At 42.0% G+C, this 26,775-nt stretch overlaps 1 protein-coding gene across 3 annotated transcripts; it reads right to left on the bottom strand.

The window, feature by feature from the left end:
- Window positions 1-5,014: 5,014 nt before the first annotated feature.
- On the bottom strand, window positions 5,015-26,101 carry Sh2d1b (SH2 domain containing 1B). 3 transcript variants are annotated; one of them, XM_021227953.2, is made up of 4 exons: window positions 25,825-26,100; window positions 10,519-10,582; window positions 7,857-7,999; window positions 5,015-5,918 (listed from the first exon to the last, which is right to left on the bottom strand). In XM_021227953.2, the coding sequence occupies exons 1-4, from the start codon at window positions 25,956-25,958 to the stop codon at window positions 5,909-5,911; spliced, it is 351 nt and encodes a 116-aa protein (XP_021083612.1). In that variant the 5' UTR covers window positions 25,959-26,100; the 3' UTR covers window positions 5,015-5,908. The 3 variants fall into 3 exon arrangements, with proteins under 3 accessions (XP_021083612.1, XP_005071487.1, XP_021083613.1); XM_005071430.4 differs by having other exon boundaries at window positions 7,837-7,999; window positions 25,825-26,097; XM_021227954.2 differs by lacking the exon at window positions 7,857-7,999 and having other exon boundaries at window positions 25,825-26,101.
- Between the last annotated feature and the right edge of the window lie 674 nt (window positions 26,102-26,775).

Genomic DNA, 26,775 nt, shown 5'->3' on the forward strand with positions numbered 1-26,775 from the left:
AAAACACATTACAATTGGATACATTACGTGGATATTAAGATCAAAAAGACAAATCATCCTTTAAATTCCCGGGGTAAAATCTGCTGCGAAGGAGAATCCAGTTGACATCTTTTCTCAGTAAGATGCCCATGCACAAAGTTAAAGAAGCTAATGATAATGGTTTAGCATTTTTACATTGTGAGCTTTTAATCTACGATTTTCTATTTAGTTCCAACTATCATAATGTCAAAAAAGTGTAAAGTCTAAAAGACATTATAAAGCATTCAAAACCAAAGAAGGTTCCACCACTAAAAGATCAGCTTTAATGAGAGCACTGTAAATTTGCCAGGATACAAGAATCCTTTTGCAGCAAACACATTAGCAAGCATATTAAAGTCAAGAGGACACTGTGTGCTTTGAGATGGCATAAGAAAAAAGAATGGGTAATTGGCTGGAGGTTTACTGTACAAAGGATGCAAAATGAATGGGCTACATTTTAGATACTATTAGAGAACCAGGTAGGATTGGTGATGGTCACAAGGAAAACAACAATTTGCTGAATTGTAACAATCGATATATATACTGTATTGTAGAGAAAAAGCAGAAATACAGGTCATAATGAGTTAAGGATAACCAAAACCCTCTAATAGCACTTTCATATTAAAAGAAATAAACTTGATCTACTCAATAAATAGCAGAAAAGGAGGGGAAAGAAAAACAGAAGAACATTAAGTAGAAAGAATTAAGTTGCCAGTCTGAGGCTAGCATGGGATACATAGTGAGTATCAGGCCTACATAGCAAGACTCTGACTCAAAATAAATATAAATGATTAGATAGATAAATAAATTAATATATAAATAAATAAATCAGAAAATAGTAAATAGCAAAGACAATTTAGGTGCTCCCATAGATGGGAAACTTGTCAATAAAGAATAACAATCTGAAAACAGTAACAAAAGCAAAAAGAACAACAAAATAAAAATCAGGTTTTGAAAGGACTAAGATAGAACTGATTAATATAAAAGAGAATCATTAATTAGTAATAAAAAGAGAGATCTGTAAGTTCAAGGCCAGACTGATCTACAGAGTTTAAGTACAGGCTCAAAATCTATACAGAGAAACCCAAGAGGGAAAAAAGGCTTCTTTTCATGAAAGACTTAAATTTACAAGAAAATGCCAATTTTTTTGTTTTTTGTTTGTTCGTTTGGGTGTTTTTGAGACAGGGTTTCTCTGAGTAACTCTGGCTGTCCTGGAACTCACTCTGTAGAAAAGGTTGTTCTTGAATTTACAGACATCCACCTGCCTCTGTCTCCTGAGTGCTGGGATTAAAGCCACGTACCACCACTGCCTGGCTAAGAAAATACTAAAATTTTAAAGAAACAGCTAATCCTGAACTTACAAAATTAATTCTAAAAATAGGAAAATACTTGTTGTATTATGGTTTGGATCCAAAACAATCCCACGGGCTTATGTGTTTTGTTAGTTTGCCTTATTTTTTAAGATAGTTTTTATGTGGATGTCTGCCTAAATGTATGCCTGCATATCACATGCATGCATGGCACCCATATGGGCCAGAAGAAGGTATTGAGTCCCTGGGAACTGGAGTTACACAGTTCTGAGCTGTTGTATGAGTGCTGGGAATCAAATCCAGGACCTCTGGAAGAGTAGCCATTGACTTTAACTACTGAGCCATCTCTCCAGCCCTGGGCTTATGTGCTTGAGCATCTGGTCCCAGCTGGTAGTGCTATCATTCTTTCTTGACCTTGGAATGGGAAGGACTTCTTCCTAAACAAGAACCAGAAAAGCACAAAGCATATGGAAAACAACATCATAGACTTTGTGACATAATAATTAAATATGAGTACACTTTTTGTTCCATCCATCTGATCTAGAGAACTCCTCACGGTTCCCTAGGACAGTCTTGCAATACTCTACCATCACCATGTTGTTTGTGGGAGCAAGAAGTTGGCACCAACTTTAATGCCTGCTTCTAGAGAAACAGGTGACAGACACACACCGTAGAATATGATCTGTCAGATAAAGGTCTAGATGTACCAAGATGTACACTCAAAGGTGTGGGATAGAACCATAGAGTATTTCAGGACACAAAGGAATAGCAGAATTGAAGGAATACTACCACACTGTGTACAGAAATGCCAGAGACACTTGTCCACAGTCAACGCTGTATATTTTACATCCACATCCAATGCCTTCTCTCGAAAGTATAGAAGTAGCTCCTGTGAATGTTAAGATGGAAGTTAGGAATTGGAAGAAGAAAAATAAATGAAATAACATATTTTTAAGGAGTAATGCTGATAGTAAATTAAGAATTAAAGAATGGATAAACTCAGCTTTCCATACCTAAATATAAAAAGAAAGAGAAAGCCTGGCAGTGGTGGTTCATGCCTTTAATTCCAGAACTCAGGAGGCAGAGACAAGTGGATGGATCTCTGTGAGTTTGAGACCAGCCAGGCCTACTCAGTTAGTTCCAGGACAGCCAGAGCTGCTACACAGAAAGACCCTGTCTTGGGAAAAAAAGAAAATAAAGAAGGAAGAGAGGGAGGGAAGGAGGGAAGAAAGGAAGGAAGGAAGAAAAGAAGAGAGAGAAAGAGAGAGGAGAAAAGAAAGTTTCCCATTGTGATCACTAGAGATTGGAATAATGAGTTGGAAAATATATCACCTTTCACCTGGACCATCATGCAGGACAGACTGTGAAGCTATAGGACAGCTCTAGAAATCCAGTCTTCTTTCTTGCACTTGGCTAGAATTGCTCTCCTCAAACCCCCAGCCATTGGTCTGAGTTCTGTGATTAGACATTGTACACATAGAGCCACACCTTCACAGAGCAGCACTTCAAACACATGTGATGGCTATTAATATTATATTAGAATCATAATTATCTAATTTAAATATAATTATATTAATAATACTAATAATGGGCATTACTCTTCCAGTGATACATGCTCAAAGTTTTCATTTGTTCATCCTATGGCCTGTTCAACATCTCTCAAAAATATCAGGGATTCACATTTTGAGGTCAACATCAGGTGTGAAGCATGGCTTTAGTTGTCTGGAAAGTATGCCAAAAGTCAGTGGGATCAAGCATCACTCAAACTCTCCACATTGGAAAAGAAGAGGAGATTGCTTCTAGGAAGTGGCATATGGCTGTAATCCTAGCAGTTGGGATCTGAGGCTGGAGGATTTCCAAGAGTTCAAATTCCAATTGGACTACAGAGTAATGTATAAAGCTCTGTCAAATCTTGGCTATCTAAAATGAGTTAACATATCTGTAAGCCCTATCCATTCATGTGTGTGTGTGTGTGTGTGTGTGTGTATACATTCATATATATTCATATATTTTTTTCATAGAATATATCTCCTAGCCAAGGATTACTGCAGACTCTAGGGATTGAAGCATGCTTGTTGGTACCACGGAATGAAAGACCAGGAACTGAATCTTAGGGAGCAGGCTTGCTTCTTGTGTCTTTTACTGAAGATACCTGCAGAATTTCTCTCCTCAGCTCTTTGAACATGGCTGAAGTTTTGCTGCCTCTCTACTTGATAGTAGTGAAGGGATTCCTGAGACCCAATTCACCGTTATGCACATTTGGGGACTCTAGTGACAAAATTAGTTGTGTTATCTGGAAGTCTGGAGTTCTTCTCTTCAAAATGAACCACTACAGTTTGAAAATGAAAGGCACAGAACGCGTCCACTCTGCACAACTGGGTTGCTTATTTATCATTTTTGAGAAGGGGTCTTGCTGTGTGTCGGGTTCCAAAGGAACCCCCGGGGGAAGTCTCACTCAGTAGCTGCGATGTCTCCCAGCACTTCTTATCCTGCCTCCTTCCCTAAACCTCTCTAGCCCGGAAGCGGGGGCGTCCTCTCTCCCAGCTTCTCTTTCCTGTGCAAACTCAACCTTGTGGCTACAGGCTCTCTCGGTTCCTGGTTCTTCCTCGTTCTCTTAGTTCTCATGTGCTCTCTGTTTCTCTCTCTTCTCTTCCCCATTTGCGCCTCACTCCTCCATGGCCCATTCAGTCTGCTGACCCAGTTCAGCCTGGACCCTTCCAGGTGACTCTGGCTGTTCTCTCCCTCATATCTACAATAGAACCTTCTCCTTGACCATTACCCTTGGAGCAACCATGTCCTTGTTTTCATTCACTGTGCAGCCCAGGCTGACCTCAAATTCTCAATCCCCCTAAGTGGTTGGGGTTTCAGATGTATATCACCACACTTGGCTTCTAACCAGGCCTTAAATAACTCCCTCCCTCCCTCCCTTCCTCCCTCCCTCCCTCCCTCTCTGTCTCCCTGTCTCCCTTCCTTTTTCTTTTCTATATGCTGGTGATTGAACCAAGGCCTTGTACATGCTAAGCAAGTATTCTACCATCGAGATACATGTCCAGCATTTTGAACTAGCAGAAAAACTCAAGAGGCCTTAAAGTCAGCTCATCCAACCCTTCAGAAAAATGCTTGCAGTCCATAACTCTTATGTTCAGGGAGGGCATGCTCTGATGGCACTTAGAACACAGGCAGGAAGAGAACCACCCATGAGAGAACATCTTTAAAATAGCCACACGTTGGTACACATGCACGATGGAATTAGAACAATGAAGTTACAGCATTCACACAAAACAACTTGACAGACCCGAAGATCATTATGTTAGGTGAAATTCATCAGATTCAGAAGGACAAACCACATGTTTCTCATATGTGAAATTCAGATTTAAATGTATATGTATAAATGTATATGAGGACATGAAAATTCAGAAACCGGACTCTGAGACAGGAGGAAGAGGTCTTAAGTGGAAGGAAGGCAATGAAATAGAGGCAGGAAGGGGTCTCTTTGGGGACGGGAGGGCCACAGCAAGGAGCAAAGGATGGAGCAGTACAGTAGGGTGAAGAAAGAAGAACGTATTGGCCATGGTGATCACGTGTGTGCCTGTAGTCCCAGCGCGTAGGAGGCTGAGGCATGAAGTTTGAGGATAACAGGCTATACTGAGATTCTGTCTCAAAAAAACCAGCAACAAACAAAAACCCCAAAGTATGATGATTTATAGATATCAAAAGGTCAGAATAAAACCCATTTCTCTGTATGCTAATAAAGTAACAAAAAATAAATACTTTTATCACATTTATCAGAAGGCAGAACTGACAAAGTGATTGCCGCATATACAGAATTGGGGAAAATCAGGAAAAGCCATGGCCGGATGAAAGTCTGGCAGGAAGTCAACCTTAGAAGAGATGGGACTAGCTCAAACTGAAGGGAAAGAGAACATGGGTGGAGCACAGCCCTCCTCAGGACTAAGAGGACATGGGTGGAGCACAGCCCTCCTCAGGACTAAGAGGACATGGGTGGAGCACAGCCCTCCTCAGGACTAAGAGGACATGTTTGCTTCTTCAGCCTCCTTAGACCTTGATTCCTCTGCTCAGACGCCAACTCCACCTGGGACAAGCAGGCTCAACAGAGGATCCAGGTTAGTGTGTATGAACCACTCAACCACGCCAGAGAGGGTGCTTTGTCCAAAGTCACAGAACACGGGTCTGCGACTCTGAAGTCACTACAGAATATTGTTTCCTCTCTGGGAGCTGCCCTTCCCTTTGTCCTGTTAGATATTGTCAGCCAGGATGCAGTGGCAATGCCTGGATTCCAGCTGTCCAATTCCAAGATAGGAGAGTAACAGGTGACGGTGTCTTTGCAGCTTCTTGTGAGTGTGCCAGGAGGCGCGTGTGTGGGGAGGGACTTCTCCAAGGCTTCAGTAGAGAAGATCCAACTACCAGGTCAGGAGGGTCTCAGAGGCCCTCTAGAATTTGGCATTTTAGATCGACTCTTGCAGAGGTGGTGGCAGCTGAGAGCTCTGCCATTTTGGCTCTTCTTAGCTTATTTTGTCCTATGTCCTTGTCTTCAAGGCAAGATAGCCACATAGTCCTCGTTAGAGTTCTCTGGGGAAAAACAAAGGACAGCCATGAGATGCCACACCCAGAAGTCCCACCAGCCAGCCCAACTCGAGGAAAAGGACACCAGGAACAAAGCAGTGCTGATGCCCCATCAAAGAGACATCTTCAAAGGCTGCAGTGGCACTAGGGACTTGCTTGGCCAAATGGGGCTTGTTTGGGTTTTTTGTTTATTTGTTTTTGATTTTTGATAAGTGGAGCTTTAGTTTCTAGTACTCAATGTCTGCCTTCACCAGTGGAAATCCCATGCCTTCGTCAGAGTAGCTCTGCATGGAGCTCGTTCTGAGGAGGCAAGAGGAAGGGGAGGGAGAATTCAGGCAATGGGAAGGCATTTCCCCTTTGGTAGCTCAGTACCTGGAGCACACTCTACCAGGTCCGACCATGCTTGGAAAGTTGGTGTGATCAGACCCATGTCCAGTTCTTGGGAAAGACTTTTCCCAAGCCCGTTCTCTTCCAGGATTTGGCAACCTTTTATTACACCTTAGACAACAGTATTACCATCCCAGCCACCCCCAGAAACTCATCTTGATTTGCACAAGCATCTGGCTTTGATACCTTTATGCTTTCTTCCCCTTAACACTTTTGGATATAAGTGCGTGTGCATGTATGCAGGTGTGTGTGTGCAGGTGTGTGTACACAGGGGTGCCCGCATGTGTGGACCGAGGTTAGCCTTACATCTTGTTCTTCAGGTTCCAGCTATTTTATTCTTTGAAACAGGCTCTCCCTCTGGTTTGGAGCTCACCAGGTGTGAAGCTTGGGGAGCCCCATGGATCTACTTGTGTCTGCCTCTTCAGCATTGAGATTACAAGCATGTGCCACCATTAACACATTTTCAAAGCCATCATTTCTAGGGATCCAACTCACGGCCTCACACAAGCAAGGCAAGCACTTTACCAACTGGTCTGTTTCTCGAGCCCTTTTATACTTCCTAATTCTGTAAGTTTTGATGGAAAAGAGCAGTGCGGCTATATCTGTGGCTGAACCTATAGGAAATGATCAGATTGTATTGGCCACGCAATCCCCTGAATGATGATGAATGGATGGAAGCAATGGGAGGGGGCAGGTTTTATTTTAGTCATTAAAATCTCACGCTTCATCTTTTTAGAGAAATGAGAAGCTTTCCATGGCAGCCTATAAAGGGACTTTGCTCGGGCAGAATAGCATGGATGGGGGATGCTGGCAGGCTCCCCGAGAGCTCGTGCCCTCTCATCTTTCTCCCTAGTTAAGCAGATCTGCTGTCATCACCATTGCCACCCACAGACAACTGCAATCCCTCTCACACAGAAAGAAACCACACATTTCATCATGAGAGACTGGGTGGGACCAGAAACGTCTCTGCATGGCTGTGTTTAATTCAAAATCCAGCACGATGGGCAGATGATGAAGGTGAGGGTAAGCTGGAAATATGATCTGAGAGTGCTGTGAATGGACTTTCCTCACAGGTGCTGACCGCCCCCAGGCATCTCAGTGGCTTCATACCTTTGGGGACATATATGAAATAATTTGTCCCTGATCATTTTATAAACGAATGCTTAGCAAAGATTGAACAAAATGTAATAGGTTAAGCCTTGGTGGGTGATTTGACATGATGTTTTCAGTGAAAACCTGCCCATATGTGCATTTATTACCATGGTGGACTGCACATGGCCACAGAATGAATTCCAAGTCAGCTTTTTGGTCAGGACCTTTCCTCTCCTTCCTGGTTGTCCTAGCACAGACAGCTCTATGTCTTGGCTACTTTCAGGGGCTAGAAGATGCAGTTTCTCAGTACAGCAGAAATTGCACTTCGCAGGATGAAGCTCTTTAATGTCCTAGAGCAAGACATCAACTTCCATCAACTCTGCAGAGCAGAGCACTGATGGATGTGGGCTTCGGGTCCCTCCTGACCCTTTGTCAGGGCTCTTACCATAAATGTTCATCTCTAACCTCATTCTTCTCCCTCTTGGGCAGAAGCTGTTTCTCATTATTGGGTTTGAAAGGTGAATCACCAGACCTTGCCCTGGCTTTTCATACTTGGAGATTAATTCTTCTAGGTTCGGAAAGATCTGTTTTGGAGCACCTTCCACAGTCTGCAAAGACATAAGAAAGGTCACTGTGCAGCTGTGGGTAAAACGTGACACTTCTTGCAACAGTGGTTTTTGAGGGCTGCTTGTGAGAGTTGACAAGTGAAGAGTAAGAGGCTAGCAGCTCAGGCCCAGGGCTCTCATCAACTGCATTTCATGGAAGTTCCTCATTCTGAAGAGGAACCTCGGGCCCAAGAGATTCTGGATAAAGGGGACTTCTACTTAAAACTTCCCCAGTCACTGTGGTGAGTGAGCCCATCCTTGGCAAATTGTCTGGGCTGGTTCTATTGTAACCCCACTGTAGTTCCCTGTCCAACTGTGTCATGCTGCTGGCCTTTGCTGAGTTGGGGACTCCTGAGAGAAAATGCAAAATAATTGATGTATTAGGTGCCTGGGGATTCTCCACATGGCGCAGATTAAAAAAAAATCAAGTCCCAGTTTGTACTGAGAGTAAGATGTCAACATAACTTAGTGAAATCACAGACTTGTTTTCTGGTTAGCAACTAGAAAGAAAGGAAAAAAATCCTCCTTTCTGATAGGATATTACAGAAGGACTTTAAAAACCCAAAGCATTTTCTTCCCCTGCTCCTTTGTATGTGGTTTTCTTGATCATCCTATCTAGCTGGCATCGCCAACAGATATGGCTGGAATGAGGTTTTCTGAAGTACATACTTAACCTCCATAGTAGAGACGTGGGCGCTTTGGTGTGCATTCCTTTAATGGGGTCACTTCAGCTGCAAGTGTCACCTGCTGCAGGCCCGTGAATGTAAAGCCTTCCCTTGGCCAAATGCTTCTCTATATCTGAGGTGTGGGCCGTATGGAGGGCTACCCATTTGGTTTAGGAAAATGAACAAAAGAGACAAAACAGGTTCTGAGGGAATATCCAGAATTCTCCAGTGTCCAAGAAAAAAGGAAAAATGGATTTCAAAATGGTCTGCTCTATAGGAGGCATTTTATTTTGAGGTAATTTCAGACAGACACAGACAAATTGGAAAAATAGTAAAAGTAAAATTCCCATAAATTCTCCATTTAGGTTTTATATAATAGTTATTTTTTGTTTGCTTTTTTCGTCTCTCTAAAATATGAGCTTGCATATATGTATATATACATATGTGTAGACATGTATTTTGTTCTAGTTCTGAAACAAGGTTTCATGTAGCTCAAGCTGGTCTCAGGTGCACTACAGAGCTGAGGATAAGCTTGAACTTCTAAACCTCCTGCTTCTATCTCCTAAGTGCTAGGATTATAAGCATGAGTCACCACAGCCAGTTTACATATGTTAATTCTTTTTAACGAATTTGTTTTCGGGGCTGACCATTTGGTGTTCAATAACCAGATTGGTGTGATTTTTTCCCTTCGGAAGATCATGTTTCCCACAGTCAGCATCCTTTAGTTGCCCATATCTCTGTATGTATGCTTGCGGCCGGCCTCATGAGCTTTTCTCCATCCACATTAGCATGTCTATTGGTGTCATCCATGTTCAAGTCATGTTTAGGTGGCCGTGTTAGTGAAACAATATGGATGCAAGTAGCAGTATGCAGTCTGAGTAGGTTATACTTATGTATCTAGGGGTGTGTGTGTGAATACAATGTAAAAAGAGGCCATGAATTGAAAGAGAACAAGGGGAAGGGTATATAAGAGGGTCTGGAGGGAGGAAAGAGCAGGGATCATGATACAATTTTATTATAATCTCATGCTATCTCTTTAACCGATTCTAAGTGCTTCAGCAGTCCAAAAGGCAGACATTGCACAGCCAGATTATAATGACTAAAATGGGAAAATTAACTTTCATGAATAACTAGTTACTAATCTTGTTTGAATTTTGAAACTAATTCAAATTTTACCGATTGCCTCAAGGATGTCCTCTATGGCAAAAGAAAAATTAGATGCTTAAGTATTTTAGGGATCGTTGTATGTTCTAATCTCTTTCAGATATTCACAGTTACGTGAGCATATTGAAGATGTTTCTCAGAGCATATTTTAGGATCTTATGTTGGTAATTAAAAATTCCATTACACTTGTTGTACTTTCTTCTTAAAGCTTATAACTAAAATCAAAAGAAGCAAAGAGATTCCCCTGTTGAGTTCATGGGGAACCAGAAAAGCTAAAGGAGTTCCTAAAATTTCCAGCTATTTAATGACCCCTGTCCTGTTTTCAGGCAGCTGTGGATGTGCTTGGCTTTGGAACATTTGAGCTTCTGTCCACCCACCCTTCCTGCACCTGTCCTGGGATATGGTTTAGTTTTACAACAGTTTTCAGTGGAGTCCAGGTCCACATGGTTGACCTTGATGGCAGTAGGCTTGGCTGCCTCCACAGTCTGGAGCAACAGCCAGGGTTATGAAAACATGGGACTCAACTCAGCACTGGCCTGTTTCTCTCAGAGTGAGGTAAAGCTCTCTGCTTATCGAACTTGGTGTGGCATTCCTGTTTTTAATGGCCTCCATGTGCTCACATCAAAGATTCAAGCCACGACCCCAGCTTTTCCCTATTCCTACACTGTTGTGGCAGTCCTTATGTAGTCTTACCTGTATCTTGTAATATCCATGTTTCTCTCTGAAGATTCGGTAGGTGTAAACAAACTTTTTAAACCTACGGAAAGATGACTCTGTGAATCGTAGTGTTCATATACACAAACTCCATGATGGCTGTCTTTATAGTTTAGACACAATGTGTTATCCAGTCTTACATCCCAAGAAGAAACTGACCATTCCCATACTCTCTCATCTGAATTTAAAAGAAAGAAGGGTTTAGAAACACAGAGCCTCTTAGAGATAATGGAGTGTGGACTCTAGCAAAGAGGATGAGGGGAAATAACCGGAGGTCCTTGCTTACGACTTGACCTGTGTCAGAAAGTGCAACTATTTCATAATCAGGATCTCACACAACCTGTTCTTCGATCATTTCTCATCTCTCACTGGCTGGGTGATTCCATAATTCCTCAACCCATGGACTTTCGAATCCATCGATTTCTCCTCTCTTCACTGTTTTCGCCTACATGTCTTCAACTCCTTCTTTGATTGCCCTGGTTAGTTTTTTGTTACCTTGACAGAAACTAGGGTCTTCCAAAAAGAAGAAACCTCCACTGAGAAATTGCTTTTATCAGATTGGTCTGTATGAAAGTCTGTGGGGCCCTTTCTTGATTAACTATCAATGTAGGAGGGCAAGACCCACTATGAGCTGTGCCACCTCTGGGCAGGTCCTATTAAGGATAAAAAAGGTAGCTGAAGTTGGTTTAAAAACACAAAGGAGAAACATTATTATTTCTTTTTTGATGAAAAAAGAAATTCCATTTATTTAGTCATCCATCTTGGTACTTGACTTGTTTGCCTCTGATGCTAGTCTCTGGAAGATAAGTTCCCAGGAACCCTGATTCAGTGTCCCCCACCTCAAATGTACATCATCAGTGACCATCTACTTGTTATGGTGTGATTAACTGCCGTTTTGGCTTCTATAACCTGCTTGTGTAGATACTGAAAGTCTTCTTGTGGTTTCACCTTTAAAAGCCTCCCTTAACTCCCCTTCTCATGGTAGTCTCAAGTTTGGTTCAGAGATCGTTGTCCTGCTAGAAATTTTCAAAAATTGAACTAACTAATCATAATCCAGATTGAGTCTATGGTTTTTTTTCCCCCCCGAAGTCTCAAACTCCATAGTGCTTTTGTTTCTCTGACTTAATGCTGATATATTTTTTCATAAAAGTTCTTTAAATTTCCATATTCTTTTATTACAACAAGACTTATTTTCCCTCACTCTTTAATATAGCATTACAAAACGACTTCTTTTAGTATTTACCAGTGTAAGAGAAGGTCATTTCACTGTGATTTCCTGGGGCGGGGAGAGGTGGGCTATTTTAGAGTCACACATGCAATGTTATCAAGTCAGTATGAAATATTCTGAGTCTTGGTAGTCTGAAGCAGCTCCTAGACACAAATTAACACACACACACACACACCAACATATCTTTTTTTTTTTTTTTGGTTTTTCGAGACAGGGTTTCTCTGTGGCTTTGGAGGCTGTCCTGGAACTCGCTTGGTAGTCCAGGCTGGTCTCGAACTCACAGAGATACGCCTGCCTCTGCCTCCCGAGTGCTGGGATTAAAGGCGTGTGCCACCAACACCCGGCGGCACCAACATATCTTTAATAATAATCATTGTTTTACTATATCCCATGTGGCTTCACTGTTTTACACATGAATATACCAGATGTTGTGGGTTTTTTTTTTAAAGATAGCTGAATGAGATCCTAAGGAGCCAATCAGTAGGCAGCATTCTTCCATGATTCCTGACTCTGCTCCTGCTTGGGTTTCTGCCCTGGAATCCCTCAATGATGGACTGAGATCTGGACATGTAAGCCAAATAAACTACTTGCTCCCAAAGTTGCTTTTCATCATGGTATTTATTACTGCAGTAGAAAACAAGTTAATGCATTTATCCTGTCTAGATTACTTGTCAATCATTATCATCGTTTCTTTTATATATGTATATAATGATTTATGTGAATTTATAAGGAAGTATAGCCTAATTCAATGGTTAGACTTACAAATTTCAGCTTTCTTATTTCTTTGGTTTATGTAGTATGAAAATAACATGTGTCAGTATAAATTATACTTCATATCTTGAGATTTTAATTGATACACTATTTGCATCTTGTCCCGGGCTTTTTCTTTTGGGCCACAAACCAGATCCCAAATTATGACTCAAAGACTTCTTATGAATTTCTTTCCTTCTGTATATCTTCTTTTCACTGCTTCTCATGTATGGTTGGCTGGTAACTGCCTGGCTTCTAGCCCTGAGCATGTCCCTTTTATCCCATCATTCTCTTCTCCTTCTCTCTTTTTCTTGAGCCTAGATTTCTCCCCCAATTTATTTTCTCTGCCCACAAACCCCACCTATCCCTTTTCCACCTAGCTATTGACTGTTTGGTTCTTTATTAAACCAATCAGGTGCCTTAGGCAGGCAAGGTGAAACAAAAGCAACACATCCCATCCTTACGTCATTAAACAAATGCAGCACCTTTACACAATTAAAATAATATTCCACAGCATGAACAAATGTAACATATTTTTGCTTAGTTAAAATAATATTCCATAACATTTCCACCTTCTATCTAAATAAAAGGAAGGGTTTTAATTTTGACGTAGTAAATCTATATACATAAATACTAGTTATCAAGTAAGGATTACATTTACAATATTCAGTCCATTTGTATTTGACAAATTCAAAGAAAATACTCCATTATTTATTCTATCTTGGTGAGTCCAAAGTTTTGTTCCTAATTTACCTTCTATCATAACTAATAAAAAACTGTAACTATAGCCGGGCGTTGGTGGCGCACGCCTTTAATCCCAGCACTTGGGAGGCAGAGGCAGGCGGATCTCTGTGAGTTCGAGGCCAGCCTGGTCTACAAGAGCTAGTTCCAGGACAGCCTCCAAAGCCACAGAGAAACCCTGTCTCGAAAAACCAAAAAAAAAAACTGTAACTATAACTATCTAGCCTTCAACTTCATCAAAGACCCCCCCCCCCCCGAAGGATATATTACCTGTGTAAACAGGAAGTGCAGTGCAAGCCACTTCCAGAACTATAGAAATGACAGACTTCTGATTGCCTGGACAGTCACCTAAGTTTCATTTGCAACATTGAGGCATCCATCTTTGGCCCACAGGCCTAGAATATCTGGCAGCCTCTTCAATGGAGCAGGGATTTTGAAGGACTGTCATGCCTTATCTTGGCAAAGTTCAACAGTCTTTTTCCTTTGTGTCCTGTTTGTCCAGTATGTACAGCATGCTGTCACCAGTCAAGGGAAGAGTAGTTTCCTGCCCAATTGTCTAGCTTTGTCACAATGAAAGCAAACTTTATATGGAGGTTTTCCAATGCCCATCATCTTTTTATGAAGTAAATTGATGCTACCAGGAGCTGATGTGTTTATTGTCACAAAATCCTTAGGCTGTTAAACGTCTTAAATGCCATAGTCTGTAGGTCTTTGATGTTTTTGAAGATCACCTATCTAAAATATATCTATGTATGACCTTGAAAACATACCTAACAGAACTACAAGTTTGATTATTATAGATGGCTAACTACTAGCTTACATTTCTTAATTATACATTAAATTTTAAAATAAACCCCATAAGCACAATACCCTATACAAGAATAGAAACATACATGCAGTATAACAAATAACTTTAAATTTGTCTCAATACACCAAAATCCATACCAATGTCAAATATTTAAGGCTAATAGTTGTGTAAACCAGGCTGACCCAGAACTCAACAGAGATTCGCCCATCTCTGCTCCACAAACTCAGAGATTAAAGTCATGTATTAGCATGACCAGCTTCACTCAAACTCTTTTTTTTTGTTTGTTTGCTTTCTTGCTTGTTTGTTTGTTTTTTCAAGACAGGGCTTCTCTGCCCTGGAGCTTGATTTGTAGACCAGGTTTGCCTAGAACTCAGAGACCCACCTGCCTCTGCCTCTTGCCCAACTCACTCAAACTCTTAAGGGTTCCAGGGAACCAATTATTTTCCTGTGTTCCTCAAAAGCAATTTTCTTCCTTCTCTTTTCTTCTTACACGCACCATCTTTTTTTAATGCTTGTGGGTGTTTCACTCATGTACGTGTTTGTGCACCACACACATGTCTGGCACCTAAGGTGACCAGTGCTCTTAATTTGTTGAGTGGAGGGAAAAAATTTTTTTGAAGGTGAAAGACTTCGTGGATTTTACTTTTCAATTGCATTTTATTTTTGCCAGAGTGATATATTCATGCAGTTTAAAAAGTCAAATATAAAGTGTATAACCAAATTTTGCAGCTTTCTGTCTAGTTTTCCATCCTCAGCAATTAGGCTCTGCTCCTCAGCCAGTCCTTCCTGACTGCTTCTTTTTGGCTTGTCTTATTTCAAAATCATGTACACAGGCTTCTGCTAAATGCCTACTCCTTTGTAAACGTTATCTAGTATATTTTGTTTTGTAAATTAGGGTTTATCTTTTGTGTATGTACTTGTGTCTCTTCTTCCTGTCTCTGCTGTCTCTTCTCAGCACTCACACAATTTTTAGGTAAATTAATATGAAGTGTTAACATTATGATGACATTCTAAATACTGTTTACAGCTTGGATAGATAACGTGCTGATTTTTGTTTCCCTGTGGAACAATATTCTGCTTTCCTTCGATTAGAAAGAGAGTCTTACTCTCGCCTGATAGCTCCCATCTTCTCAATAAGTCATCCCCAGTGAGAAACAATCAGGAGAGAATCCCAGTCTTCTACCATGTATTTACTAGTATCCTTTCCCAAATACAGCCACACCCATCACCACCACACCCATCACCACCACACCCACCCATCACTTCCACACCTATCATTGTCATACCCATCACTGCTTTTACCCATCAAATCCTGCAACTCGCATACCCTGTCATTGTCACTGTAGACAAGCTGTGTATTTGACTCTCCAAGGCAAGTTCCTCTTATTTTCCCTTTTCAAGGGCACAGCTTCAGTCATTCTTTGCTCACGCTCCCTAATGTCACTAGTCTCTACTCAACAAACAGCCTGTGTGGTCCTTTTATAAACTGTGAGTCAGATCATGTCATTCCTCTGCACACACAGAACCTAAGCTTAGAATAGTCAGGCCGATTTTAGAGAAGTGGAAGTTTGGAGTGGGGTGGGGCATGCGAGGGTCCTGTCTAGACAGCTCCAAGGCTTCTTCTTACAAAGATAGTGAGGAGCTGGTTCCAAAGAGAAAGGTATTAGCAGCACAGACTAGGTCAGGTGTATGCCTTTTTACGTGTGATGGCTTATAGATGACAGCTCTGCCACAGCAGGTTGGTGGAAGAAAGAGACCACAGGTAGCATCATTTCCATGTGGAAACACATACACTTGGATCTCTGCTCCATATTCTAAAGACTCCATTTGGGGAAAAATAGGTAAAAAACAAACAAACAAACAAACAAACGTTGGAGAAATAACTGTAAATGAACAGCTTAATGACCTTGAAGTAAGAAAGACTTTTTTTTCAGTTGTAAAGATTTCAAGCTACAAAACAGAGTAATATGTTTGTTGTTTTCTTGTTTAATTAAAACTTCTATTTATCAAAATACACTGTTAACAAACTGAAAAATGTCCAGAGCCTGGGAGAAGTCAATTACAGCACTAATATATACAGCACTTGGATGAAGCCCGAGAGAAAGCTTCATATACCACAGGGTATAATGCCTTAGAGAACAATTTGATGACATTTAGCAAAATTAGGAAATGTGTATTTTAAGAGAGATGGCAACATTGAAACAAAGCAGCTAATGTTAACATTTTATCATTTATTAAAAAGTAAAGATTTATAAAGACACTGTCTTGAAGAATCAAAACCAAAACAAAACAAGAGTAAAGATTGGTGAACCTGTACATTTAATTCATTTAAAATACTTAAAAGGGTCAGGCATAGTAGGGTACACCTTTGATTCCAGCACTCAGGAGGCAGAAGCAGATGGAACTCTGAGTTCGAGACTAGCCTGGTCTACAAAGTGAATTCCAGGACAGCTAGGACTGTTACCCAGAGAAAATCTGTCTTGAAAAACAAAAACAAAAACAAAACAAAACTAAAACTTAAAAGGCAGAGATGGCTCAACAGTTAAGAGCAGTTACTACTCTTACAGAGAACCTACATTCTGTTCCCAGCACACACTTAGTAACTCACAACCATGTTGTTCAGGGTCAGGTTCAGGTTCAGGCACACTCCTGGTGCACTTGTACACATGCAGGCAAAAACTCAGATGCTAAAAATAAGTTTGTCTTTCAGATGAAATAAAATATTAAAAATTCATGAATATAAACCAATTAAAAGCATAAAGTAATAACATACATGATTATTTCTAATGTGAATAAATTGTCAAAATAGCTACAAAATAGGAGTTAGGGAAATGGCTCCCTTAAAGCAATTGCAATGCAAGGGCGAGGATTGGAGTTTGGATCCCCAGAAATCCACAAAATGCCAGGTGGGTGCGGCTGACTTCTGCTAATTCCAGACTCCAAAGGCATAAACAGGGGGATCCCCAGAGCAAGCTGGCTGGTAAGTGAAGGGTTCTAACAAGCCCAAATATAGTGCTGGCAGGCTGCCCTTCCCATCTTCTTTCTTGTCTAAACATTATTTGGCCACTTCCTCATTCCTGAGATGACCACCGAAGTCCAGCTGTCAGTATCCCTTATTTGGCTACACTGACCGACACATCCAATCACGACTTATCAACTTACCCTAGCACAGGTTTCCCCTTTTTTTCTTTTGCTGAACCACTTGTTTCTGTTTCTGCCTGACTCAGATGCAGTCTCCTTGTCTATCTCTTTTGCTTAATCAGGGATTTCTTTGTGTTGGAAATTGGTGTCTGGATTTGGTCTGCACCCAACAGTGCAGTGGTCCCTTCATTAAGGCTCCTTTGTCTGTCAGCTCCGGGTTTGACTGAGAGAATCAATGAATAAGGTGAAAGACAATTCAAGACAATTCCTTACATCAACTCGGGCTTCTGTGTGCTTCACAAATGTGTACATATCTCCCCCCCACACACACACACACATACTCACAAAAAGAAAAACATCCTTAAAAACGATCTAAAATTCCATAAACCTGACAGGTGGTGCTGGCAGTGGTGGTGGCAGCGGGAACACATACCTTTAATCCCAGTACTCAGGGAGCCATAGGCAGGTGGATCTCTGTGAGTTCGAGGCCAGCCTGGCCTACAGAGCGAGATCCAGGACAGTCAGAGCTACACAGAGAACCCCTGTCTCAGAAAACAAACAACAAACAAAACTGCATAAACCTAAGATGTTCCTGTTAATTGTGAAGAAAACAGCGTTAGTCAAATACAATTTTAAGGTAAGGTCTAGGGAGGACAGAGGGATGAAGGATGGAAGTTGAGGAAGGCAGGAGTGCTGAGAGGAAGAGGGAGTGCATCAGTGGCTTCAATGTCCTCTGAGGATTTGCCTTTGTGTAGATTTTCAGTCACTGAGGAGACTGTCACCTACTGAAATATCCTTTTACCTGTCTGTGGGCTGGGAATGCAGGATCCCCCACAACTTCCTTGGGCACTCATCTATAATAACCCAGTCATGTCTTCTGCAACTTTGAGGAGATCTTTCGTGAACATATTGAATTTTACAGGGATTAATATTTTTGTATTGAAAGCAAGTTACAGAAGCCAGGCAAGCAGGTCTCTGAGTTTGAGGCTAGCTTGGTCTATTTGTAAATTCCAGCACAGCTAGGGCTATGTAGAGAGAACCTGTATAAAAAGAAGGAGAAGGAAAAGGAGGAGAGAAAGGAAGGAAGGAAGAAAAGAAGGACGAAAGGAAGGAAGGAAGGGAGGAAGGGAGGGAGGGAGGGAGGGAGGGAGGGAGGGAGGGAGGGAGGGAGGGAGGGAGGGAGGAAGTTACCGGTTTTGTTGCATAAGCCTCTAATGATCTTGATGGGAGCCTTCTAGATTCCAGGCATTTCCTGATTGTCCACTCTTTATACAAACTCAAGAACAAGACAAACATATGAAAAGAACTAAACCCTGAGTACTTATAATTTTTCTCATCAACCTTTTTACATTCACTGTTTGTACAGCAAGGGTATTCTCTCTCTCTCTCTCTCTCTCTCTCTCTCTCTCTCTCTCTCTCTCTCTCTCTCTCTCTCTCTCTCTGAATTAACTCTGTAGAGCAGATTGGCCTTGAACTCATAGAGATCCTCCTGCCTCTGACTCCTGAGTGCTGGGACTAAAGGCATGCTCCACTGCCACCATGTTTTCATTCATTATCAATTCTTTCTGGATGGGGGGGGGGCGCTGGGCTGGGGATGTATCTTACGCAACATTCAGAAAAAAAAATCTTAATATCCTTTAAGAAACTGACCTAAAATGCCAATCTAAGAGATTCTGTATCCCTGATTTTTTTCCTCTGTGTGTGTGGCGGGTGGGGGCAGGGGATGGTATGAAATGGGATAGGTTGAGGCCAGGGAAGAGATGGTCAGAGGGAGTTTCCTGTGTGGAAAAAAGAGGAGTTTGTAGGTCCTTAGTGTCTGCTTATAAAGCTATGTGTCTTACTTTCATTTCTGTTGTGGGTACTGGAATGTAAAAAGTAACTAATTAAAAAAATTTTAAAAAGGAAATCTAGTTCAGTGGGTAGAACACTTGTCTGAGGGCCTGAGTTCTGGCTATAGAACAACATAAGCCTGGTGTGGTGGTACAACTATAATCCTGATGCTTGGAAGGCCAAGGCAGGAGTATTGCCATGAGTCTGACATCAGCCTAAGTTAGAGTGTGAGACTCTCTGAATAAATAAATAAATAAATAAATAAATTCATGATAGCCACAGACACAAGCAGTACGTACACCCAGACACACATCCACAGGTGTCTGATATTCTGAGACACAGTGAGCATACCCAGAGTGTAAGAAGGTAGATAGGTAAGCATAGATAGAAAGATGGATGAATGGATGGATAGATGATAGATAGAGAGATAGTAGATAGATATCAAATAGCAATGTTTAAAACCCTTCCTGATTCTTATTATCTTTATAATAAAACTAGAAGCCCTTACAGTAGTCAAGGACCTGCATGATCCACAAATCCAACTTCACTTTCTGTCCCCGTTCTATGCTCATGGTCTTGACTCCTTTGTTCATATTTTTGCTCTTCCCTCTCTTTGTACTACAGGAGCTTGGCCCATTGGTTAGTTGTGGATTTCCGCATCTACTTCCATCTGTTTCTGGAGGAGGGTTCAAGCTTCTCTGGGCTTATGGATTGTAGCCTGCATACTGCCCTTCTTATTGTGCTCTGAACATATCCACAAGATCCCAAATCAAACCTGTGAGGGTTTCACACCTTGCAATGCTTTTCCCTCACACACCAGGTTGACTTCCTTCTCATTCCATCAAGTGTCAGCTTTCAGATGCTCAGGAGAGGTCCCTGATGGCTCTCTGCACTGTCTCTGTTCTCTTCCTTTTCCCCCTTGTACTTCATGTACACTTTCAACAGTATTATACATTAGTATAGTCGTTATTTGTTTGAGACAGTGTCTTACTATGGAGCTCTGGATGACCTGTAACTTACTACATATACTAGACTGGCTTCAAACACATAGAGATCTGCCTGTCTCTGACGCCCAAGTCCCAGATTAAAGGTGTGCACCATCACACCCAGCAACTTCAACTTTTATTTCCCTCTGTACTCCTGTCCTGGGAAGTTGGGATAGAGTTTATCTACCCTAGGTCCTTCTGGAAACCAATCCCCATCCTGAGGCTATCTTGGAGTCATTTTATTAACACATAAAAGCCATTCATCACTCCAGAGACCCCACACATTTTAGGAATCTGTACTAAAGAATAGGATGAAGACCAATTATGTACATATATAGGTATAGAAATTATTATGGATATATTTCATTTTTATTATAAATCAAGACATCATACCTCCCTGCCTTCAATTCTCCATTGTCTCTGCTAAGTCATATTATTGAGCTTGGGACTAAAATGTTGTGCTAAATGGTGAACCTGTTGCTCAATAATGCTCAATAGATGATGCCTACTTTTTGTAACTTTAAAGCAGTATTTTTTCAATAAATATAGGTATTTGTGGTAAGCACTAAAAGTACATCAATTATAACTTCTGCTTCCAGACACGATGGAACCATCAGGACACTGATCTCCAAGAAGGGGAAAAAGCAGCCTTACTACATTGGTTTTGGCTGGAAGACATTTTTCCCCCTGTGGTGTGGCAAGGTCGGTGGTAAGTCAGTGCAGGGGAATCTAACAGTTCCCCTAATGTGGAGAGAAACTGGAACCAAGCAAAGTCCAAGGTACCCAGAGTTTATTGTCTAAAAATAGTCATCTTTCTCATTGAACAGGGGAGAACAACTTATATATCCATCTATGGGCTATGCAGAAAGATAGTCCACCTCTATCCAGTGGGAGAACAGAACAGAAGTCACTCTGGAACCAAAGCTATTCTTGGTTCTAGTAAACCCCCAAAAGATGAGAGCATTTCCAAGTAACTTAGTGCCTCCTAGTACAAGGTTCAAGAATATTAATGGGAACACTAAATTTTGATACCCAGAAAGGTAAAAGTCACTGTGTCTGGCACCTAATCAAAATTTGCCAGGCACAAATAAAGACAGAAAATCAACAATGAGAAGAAGTAAACCAACAGTAAGAAATTAACCAATAGAAATAGACTCAGGAAGGACACAGATAATAGGAGAAGCAGACAAGGATGATAACACAATTTTATTCCAGATGTTTAAGAATCTGGAGGAAAGATGGGAATTTAAAGTGTGGATAAGGGTGAGAAAAAACAGCGAGATGAGACTTCCTGAAGTAAAAGGGCACTGAGTCTGAAAGGAAGAATGTACTAGCTGGGCTTAGCAGCAGAATATATCACAGGAGGAAGAAACTTTATACAAAGAAAATCAAAGAGAGACCAAAAGCATGTGGACAGGCTAGACCCTCAGCTTCATTTATTTTGAACTGTTTCACTGCAGCATGGGCTAGCCGTGGGAAGGGGCATTTGGTGCTAAAGCGTGAGGCACAATGTGTAGATCTCAGCTGATTCACGAACAGTTCACTCATGAGTATTTTGTTCCAGGCTGTGACCAGTGTATATGTGAAATCATGTTTGTAGTCAGCTTTTTAGTTTTCTTTTAACCAAACTTTGAAATATCAGTGGAAGGAAATGAACCCTGTTGGACCCCATGATGTCAAACAATTGTGGGCGGCATTTTTCCATGTCATGTCTGGAAACCCAAGAGAACCCAAGGTCATAAGAGACTGTTGACCTCCCATCGTTTTCCTGCCCTTGATTAGACCGTATGTCAGTGCAAGCTGGTGCCTGCCACATTAGTTTGTGGATGTGTATGACACAATCCAAATGTCTAGACTTTCATGGAAGGCAAATTTCATGAAAGGCAAATTTTCAAAGATGTAAGCACAAAACTGTCCATTGTTTCAAGTTATTTTTAATCAACCAAATAAAAATGCAAAATAAAAAATTGAAATAACCTAGATGCTTGGCTATATGTAAAGTATAATAATTACAATCAGCAAAAATGCTGCTTAGTCATTTTTGGGCTGGGGAGATGACTCAGTGAGTAAAGTGCTGCTGTGCAAGTGTGAAGAAATGAGTTCAAATCCCCGGCACCCATGTGAAAGCTGGGCATGGCATTGTGTGCCTGCATTCCTAACACTGAGGAAGAGGAGCCAGGAGGATCACTGATGATGACTGGCAAAGCGGTCTGGCCAAATTAGTAAACTCCAGGATCAATGTGAGATCCTGCCTCAAAAGATTAGGTGGAAAGCAATTGAGGAAGATGCTTGACATTGATCTCTGGCCTACACACACACACACACACACACACACACACACACACACACACACACACACCATGTACAGAGAAAAACGGGTTAAAAACTATCATGTATAGAGAGTCATTTGATACATATACAATTTCAGTATGTGCATGGCAAAAAGTTTGCTGATATGTGCTAAAATGTTAACGACTTCTGAATGTAGAAGGAAATATTTTCTGTTTTTGTTTTTTTCTGCTTTTGTTTTTATATATGTTGATGGTTCTTTTTCTTCTTTCTTCTCTCTATTTCTTTTTTCTTGCCCTTATGACAGGCTCTCACACCATATACCAGGCTGATCTGAAACTCACTGTGTAGCTCAGGCTGGTCTGAAACTCATGACAATCTTCCTACCCCAACCTCCAACATACTGGAAGCACAGGCAAGAATCACCATCCCAGATTTAAGTTGTATTTTGAGAATTATATTAGTAATAGTAATTATATTTTGGTACTATGACTGAACTTAGAGCCTTGTGCATGCTAGACAAATTCTTTACCAGTGAACTTCACCCAGCCCTTTGGTTTTTCTAAAAAGCATTTGCATATGTCTTATGTACAGTTTAGACTGTATGGGTTATTGCTTTTCTTTCTGAACTCTTTCCAAAGGTCTGGAAGTTGCAATTCTGAGGACAGAAAGTCATTGCCCCAATCCCCTCATTGCAGATGGCACCTGCAGCCTCTCCGTGCTACAGAAAGTCCGCCTTTCCTTTGGTGGATTCTTCCCATGAATGAATCCTTTTCACCTCCAGTATCTAGCCTATCTGGACCCCACAGGTTGTAAAGGCAAATCCAGTTTCAATTTCCCCACTTTCACAAAGTCACACTACACAGACATTTCCCACATTGAAGTTTTCTAGCTTGTATTTGGGTGATCACATGTGGTTTCCTGTCCTTGTGTAGTGGAGCTCACTGGTCAACCTGCCATCAGATAGAGGTTCTCTGGGGCTCACCACCCTTTTCAACAGTTCTTCTTCCTGTCCTCCTCATCTTCTTCCTCCTTTTATTCATTTTTCTAACAGGATATTATACATCGCAGACTAGCCTCAACCAAATCTGGCCTTGAACTTCAAATCTCTGACCCGCCCCACCCCAAGGGCTGGAATTGAATCCAGGCATATATTACAATACCTAGCTAAATGGTCCTTCCTTCCTTCCTTCCTTCCTTCCTTCCTTCCTTCCTTCCTTCCATCCACATTTTGAGGCAGGGCCTCACTCCATAGGCCAGGTTAGCAATCCAAACTGCTAGGTTCGCAAACATGAGTTACCACTGTTGTCCTCCCTCCTTTATCTCTAACTTTTCATATTGTTCTAGCTCTGTGGCAACTCAGAAGTCCATATAGTGCAGCCAAAAAGGGGTTTGTCTCTGGCAAACAGGATGGCAAGAACCATAAGTAGTTCTTACCATCTCCCATCCAGAGTGCAGTAGCACTAGTTTCAGTACTTTCAAGGAACCTACCAGACTCCATTTTGAAGGCAGGAGTCATTTATGCTATATTGTTATATGCTGTATTGTTAAAAATAAGTTTCTATTTACTGTAAGAACTGAGTTTCTGTTTCCAGGAACCTGACCTTCCCCAAACCCTTGACTCTGACTTGTTTTTGAAAATACCCTTACCTCCATGACCCTTCGTGAACCTTCCATGAACTGTCTCTGAACCTTCCTTAATCATGGTGACCACATGATGGGGTTTTTTAAATTTCTTTTTGTATTTCCTCATTGCCCCATTGTCTGTCTTCTGTAAAACTACTCACAATTTTACTCCTTAAAAGGAGCCCAAGAAATGGATTCAGGGCTGCTCTCTTTAACCCGACTTCGGAGGCAGTTTCTAGCCAGCTCTTGAGTGTACCCCAATCTAAACAATCAAGCTTGCTTTACATTTGGCTCCAGTTGTGGTAGTGGTCTTATTCTCCACGTTGGGATTAATACTTTCTACTTATCAGTTTGAAGTTCCAAATCCCAGCACTTGCCACTGATCTGCTCAGTACAGCCCCAGTTCTGGTGAAGGCCCACTTGCTGGTACCACATAGCGGCAGATGACATCATCAGAGGGAGAGATCACAGTCAACCAGAACGGGAGTCAGGGGAAGGGCCGGTCTTGTTTTTATAACTGCCCACTTGGAAGAACTAACCCAGCGTCCCCCAGGACCCTTCCAAGGGCAATAGTTCCAATACCTATGGTCTCCCCTTGCTCCGTCTCTTAACTACATGAAGACCATGCCTCTGACATGTGGAATCACAGATGAACACAGACAAAAACAAACAACAAACAAAAACCTGAGGTTTTGTTAAGAAGCAAAGATGGACTTAATGCTGTCTTTCTCACACCCATTTCTCCAGGCACCGTCTAAAGAAACAAAGGTTCCTGTGTAACAATTAGTAACGGCAATCACTTTTGCCTTCTTAACTTTCTCCAAAGCTGTAAGAAGCACAACAGCTCTCCCCCTACAGTGACAACATTTCTTTGTTTGCTGGGACTTCAGTCAAGCTCCTAAACCTCCTAGGCCCACCTGTGCATTTCCTTACAAAATTCAGCTTTCTCAAAGCCTCCTGCTCCAATGTCGAGTACCCTCAGTAACTCTGTAGGCCAGGCTGGCCTCGAACTCACAGAGATCCGCCTGCCTCTGCCTCCCAAGAGCTGGGATTAAAGGCGTGCGCTACCACCGCCCAGCACCCTCTCAGTATCTCATCAGCATCTTCCATCTGCCACCAGCCCCCACATGACATCTAAGCACAGTGGCTTTTACTCAGCTAAAATCCCGGGGTCCTTTTAACTAGCATTTCCCTTCTTTCTGAAGTTTCCTCTTAGTAGTTTTCCAGGCACTGCCCGCATCATGCTCCTTGCTATGAATTCCTACTTGCTCACACTGCATTCAGAGTTAAGCCCACTGTCTCTCCCCAAACAAAGTCACCATTGTATCCATCACTACCCCTGTCAAGAGGGCTGGCAATAAAGTCTTCCTCGATATCTTCTGGGAAAAGGATGATAAAGGATTCGGTGTTTCTCTGTTTGTCTATAAAATGACAATAGCATCTACTTGCCTCAAAAGGCCACCAAAAGGATAAAAAGAAACAAAGACATGCTGCTTGCAAAGTCTTTGACAAGGTATGACATACTAGCACTTTGAATATTTCATGCGAATGCAGTCATAGAGCCTTTCAGGCAGAGATATTATAAAGGGCCTCTAGCATTCTCCACAGCAAATAAAGAGACTAGGAGACTGCATTCTTAGAGTTCTTCCTTCTCCCCATCACTCTCTCATTTTCTGTCCCTACCATCCCCACTTCTGCTGCCTCGGGGTCTGTTCATGTGATGTCCACAACCGGGAGGGGAAGGCAGCAGAAGAGCTGGGCAGACACACCCTGCTAGTCTCTCCTGGCCATGTCTGGCTCCTTAGCGTCGCAAAGAAGAAGGAGGCACAACTCCCTGAGAAGATGGTTGCCGTCGGGGTTCAACTCATGAAGACAAGGCTACTCACGAGACGCAGAGGCACAGGACTCCTGGCACAGACTCGCTGTCTCTTATCAGATAGTTGCCATCCACCCCTCCCTTGAGGAGCAGGGTTTCACATTCTTGCTTGGTCAGCTGGCCATGGTAGTAAGGCAGATCCATGGAGGGCTAAGTTATGCTTTCACTGCCCTGGCCACCTGAGATCCAGTTCCAGGCCAAGCCGTGGCTCTGGAGAGAGAATTGGAGAGAGCAGAAGGGAAACGTCCCTTCTTCAAGTGTTGTCCAAACAAGATGAGATTGCTCTGTGGGTTCAGTGAGCATTACACAACCCAGGAAGTGAGAAGGGAGGGGTGATAAAGTGACCAAGACACTTCAGCCTAGGGGTGGGTGGCTCAAATGTGACTCACAGAGGTCGGGAGTGCCTTCCAGTTCATAGTCAATGCTGTGTGCAGCAGCAACAGCAACACTACAGTCAGACTCCCTGGGTCCAGGTTACAGCATGTCTCCCACCCATTTTCATCCCTTCTGGCTGTCAGTGTGCTCTCTAAGGAGCATACTACTGACCCTGCTGCACTGGATACCCATATTCTTCTTGGGCTCTCTCTGTCTGTGTTCTGCCTTAATCGCCATCTGTTTAAAGTAAGCTTCTCTAGTGAAGGTTGAGAAATGCACTGATCTGTGGATGCAATAAGTCATTCACTGTTCATTTAATACCATGTCCATTTAACAAAGTCATAGTAGCAGGTTGTTCCCTAGGTACAAGGAACTCTCTAGCCACAGTTTGTTTGCTTGCTTGCTTGGTTTCTTTTGGGGGGGGGGTTGTTTGTTTGGTTTTAGTTTTTTTTTTTTTGCAGGGTTTCTCTGTAGCTTTGGAACCTCTCCTGGAACTCACTCTGTAGACCAGGCTGCCCTCAAACTCACAGAGATCTGCCTGCCTCTTCCTCCCAAGTGCTGGGATTAAAGGCGTGTACCACCACTA

This window comes from Mesocricetus auratus, unplaced genomic scaffold (assembly GCF_017639785.1).
Source record: "Mesocricetus auratus isolate SY011 unplaced genomic scaffold, BCM_Maur_2.0 Super-Scaffold_100676, whole genome shotgun sequence".
NCBI lineage: Eukaryota > Metazoa > Chordata > Mammalia > Rodentia > Cricetidae > Mesocricetus > Mesocricetus auratus.